We start from the raw sequence: 3633 nt of genomic DNA on the forward strand, positions 1-3633 counted from the left end.
TCTTCATTTTCTTCATTACTTATTTCTGACATATCATTTTCTTCTGTTAAATCATTTATATCTTCATTTTTTTTAACAAAAACTGTATTATTATTTCCAACATTAACTTGATATCCATAATCTTCAATTGAAAGAATTATTCCATAAACAACATCATTTATTTTAATTCCTCTATTTTCATTTATTATAGAAATATCAAATGTACAATCTAATCTATTTTCTTTTGTAGTTGGTGAAATTACTGATAATGGAATTATATCTCCAAGTTTAACAAATGGAATATTTTCAAATGAACAAACATATTTTAATCTAAATGGTAAACTAATTATAATTCTACCATCTTTAATTTCAGAAACAACTCCAAGAATTTTATCTTTTGGATTTAATGAATAACCAGTTGGAAATGGAATTCTTGTTATTTCTTTTTCTTTTTTTTCTTCTTTTGCTTCTTTAAATTCTTTTTTACTTACTTTCTTTGGTTTAACATTCTTTTTCTTTTCTTCTGTAAGATATTTTAATTGGGTTTTATTATCAATTGACATTGTTTAATAATGTAAGTTAACCCTAATTTTTTTTCAAAAAAAAAAGAAAAGTATCCATTGATATAGTAAATTCATAACTGTTATTTAAATTGAAATGAAAAGTACTATAGAAAATGATGATTCAGATGAATTTAAACTTCAGATTATAAATACATCTAATCCATATTGGATATGTCCAAATGGATTAATTATTATTGAACGTGATAATAAAAATTATCAAATAGCAAGTGAATTTATTAAAAAAATATCAAAAGTTAAATGTCTTTTAGAACATATGGAAGAATATATAATAACTGAATATACTATTTATTCAGCAATATCAAGTGGAATAAAACCAGAAATAATTATTTATCAATTAAAGAAATATTCTAAAAATAATATTCCAGAACGAATTGAACAACTTATTGAAAAAACAATAAAAAGTAGAATTATAACTGTTATTTGTACTTATGAAGGAAGAAGAATATGTGAAGGAGATAAAAAAATAATAGAAGAAATAAAAGAATTTATAACAATGGATAAGAATGAATATGAATTAAAAAGTAATATTATAGTATTTAAAAAAATATGTCAAGAAAAAGGAATTTTAATAAATGAAAAAATTGAAATTGGAGAAAAAACTATTCCTATTGCATTAAAAGATGATACTGTTTTGAGAAAATACCAAATAAGTGGAATTAGTTCAGTATTTAGAAAAGGATTTGCACAAAGTGGAATTATTATTTTACCATGTGGAGCAGGAAAAACATTAATGACAATTGGTATTATTTGTACATTTCAACAACCAACAATAATTATTTGTACAACAACAATATCTATAGAACAATGGCGAGATGAAATTAGAAAATGGTCAACTATTCCATTAAATAAAATTAAATGTTTTTCATCAATTATAAAAGAAACAATAGAAGAAAGTTATATTGTAATAACAACATATCAAATGATTCAATCAAAAGAAATTGAAGAAATAAGAAAGAAAAAATATGGAATGATGATTCTTGATGAAGTTCATTCATCAGTAGCAAAAGAATTTAGAAAAATATATTATTTAATTGAAGCAAGATGTAGAATTGGAATAACAGCAACACCAATTAGAGAAGATTTTAAAATTAAAGATTTAGATTATTTAATAGGACCAATATTATATCAAGAAAGTTGGAAAGAATTAATTAAAGAAAAATATATAGCTAATGTTCAATGTATTGATATTAAATGTCCAATGACTATTCCATTTTATGAAGAATATATTAATAATTCAAATTATAGACATAAAATAATTTTATCAGCACTTAATCCAAATAAAATTGAAGTAACAAAATTTCTTATAAAACAACATTTAAAAAGAAATGAACAAATAATATTATTTTGTGATTCTATTATTGTTCTTAAAGAAATTGGTTATCAAATAAATTGTCCAATTTTTTTTGGTGAAAGTCCAAATAAAGAAAGATTAGATATATTAAATAAATTTAAATTAAAAGATATTAATTGTATTGGAATGTCAAGTGTTGGTGATACTTCTCTTGATATTCCTGATGCTAGTGTAATTATTCAAATTAGTACAAATAATGGTTCAAGAAAACAACAACTTCAAAGACTTGGAAGAATATCTAGAATTAAAAAAAATGAAGGAATTGGTTATTTTTATACATTAACATCAATAGATACACATGAAGAATATTTTATTCATAAAAGACAAATTTATATGCAAAATCTTGGATTTGGATTTGAATGTATTAATAGTACTATATTAACTCATATGAATACTAATGAACAATTAAATTTAATTAAATATATTCTTAATGAAAGTGATAAACGTTATTTTAATTCTAAATCTAAAAAAGAAAATATTATTGATTTTTAATTCATTTATTAATTTTCATGTCTTTTTTTCCAACATTTTATACTACAATATGACATTAATATTAATTTTTCTTGAAATTTAATACTTCTTATCATCATTGGATCACATATTTTTTTACAAATATGACATTTAAATGAATCATTATGAAATATTTCATTTAATGGATTTGGTAGTAATTCTTTTTTTAAACATTGTTGATAACAAATCCATATTAATTTAGGAATTCTTCTAATTGGTTGAACAAGTGCAAATTTTGCTAAACATCCATACATTCTTTCAAATCTTTTATCTTGTATTTCTTTATGTTCAATAATATGAAGAATTTCTATAATTTTATCAATTAATCCTTTTCTTTGTGCATATTTAACTACTTCATTACTTTCATATCCTAATCCATTTATTGCTAAACATCCTAATGTATTACATGAAACTCTCCAATATTGTGTTGTACATTTTTCATTTACTAATTTATTTATTATTATTTCATGTATTTTATTTTCAATACATTTCTTTTGTCCAATAGTACAATTTCTTGATATATTTGAATATGCTGCTAATACTGAATATTGTAAATCTGTATTATTTATTTCACATAACATTGGTTTCATTTTTTCTATAATCCCATTTTCAACAATAATTCTTGGATTTATTCTTGCATAATTTGCATATGTTGCACATAATGCTGTTTGAATAAATTGATCATATGGATGAATTTTTATTAGTATTTCAATTTCTTTAATAGATTCTAAATCAATAATATATGGTCCAACATTTGCTAATATTGAACAACAACATCTTAAAACTGTTAAATTATATTCATATCTTCTAATAATCTTTTTAATAATTTCTATTCCATTACTTCTTTTAAATTTACTTCTATTTGTTATTTCTAATACCATAATAGCAATACAATACATTACTGCATTAATAATTTCTACATCCTCTTCAAATCTTTCAATTATTTTTAATAAATTTTCTATTGAAAAAAATTCATCTTCAATTGGTGGTGGAAATGTACTAACTGTAAATTTCCCTGGAACTTCATCTCCAATAAGAACACTACAATACCCTTCACATTTCATTCCATTATATCTTTGATTTGATTGAAGAAGTTTAGTTCTAATTTTAATTTCTCTTAAAATTATTTCTTTCAATTCTTGTTTATTTGTTTCTAATGAACTGCGTTCATTATTATTCATTTTTAATATTCTATTCATTATTTTTTTT

General features: G+C 21.5%; 3 protein-coding genes across 3 annotated transcripts; 1 reads left to right on the forward strand and 2 right to left on the reverse strand.

The window, feature by feature from the left end:
* Positions 1-19: 19 nt before the first annotated feature.
* On the reverse strand, positions 20-542 carry ENU1_020160 (S1 RNA binding domain containing protein; the record flags this gene model as incomplete). Its single annotated transcript, XM_008856969.1, has 1 exon — positions 20-542. A coding segment is annotated over one exon (523 nt), but the record flags the coding sequence as incomplete, so codon positions are not given.
* Positions 543-636: 94 nt separating this feature from the next.
* On the forward strand, positions 637-2406 carry ENU1_020170 (DNA repair helicase, putative; the record flags this gene model as incomplete). Its single annotated transcript, XM_008856970.1, has 1 exon — positions 637-2406. The coding sequence occupies one exon, from the start codon at positions 637-639 to the stop codon at positions 2404-2406; it is 1770 nt and encodes a 589-aa protein (XP_008855192.1).
* Positions 2407-2414: 8 nt separating this feature from the next.
* Positions 2415-3623, reverse strand: ENU1_020180 (hypothetical protein; the record flags this gene model as incomplete). Its single annotated transcript, XM_008856971.1, has 1 exon — positions 2415-3623. One exon carries the CDS (start codon positions 3621-3623, stop codon positions 2415-2417), a length of 1209 nt encoding a protein of 402 aa, XP_008855193.1.
* Positions 3624-3633: the final 10 nt, after the last annotated feature.

The sequence above is a fragment of the Entamoeba nuttalli genome, assembly GCF_000257125.1.
Source record: "Entamoeba nuttalli P19 unplaced genomic scaffold asmbl_2347, whole genome shotgun sequence".
Taxonomy (NCBI): domain Eukaryota; phylum Evosea; order Mastigamoebida; family Endamoebidae; genus Entamoeba; species Entamoeba nuttalli.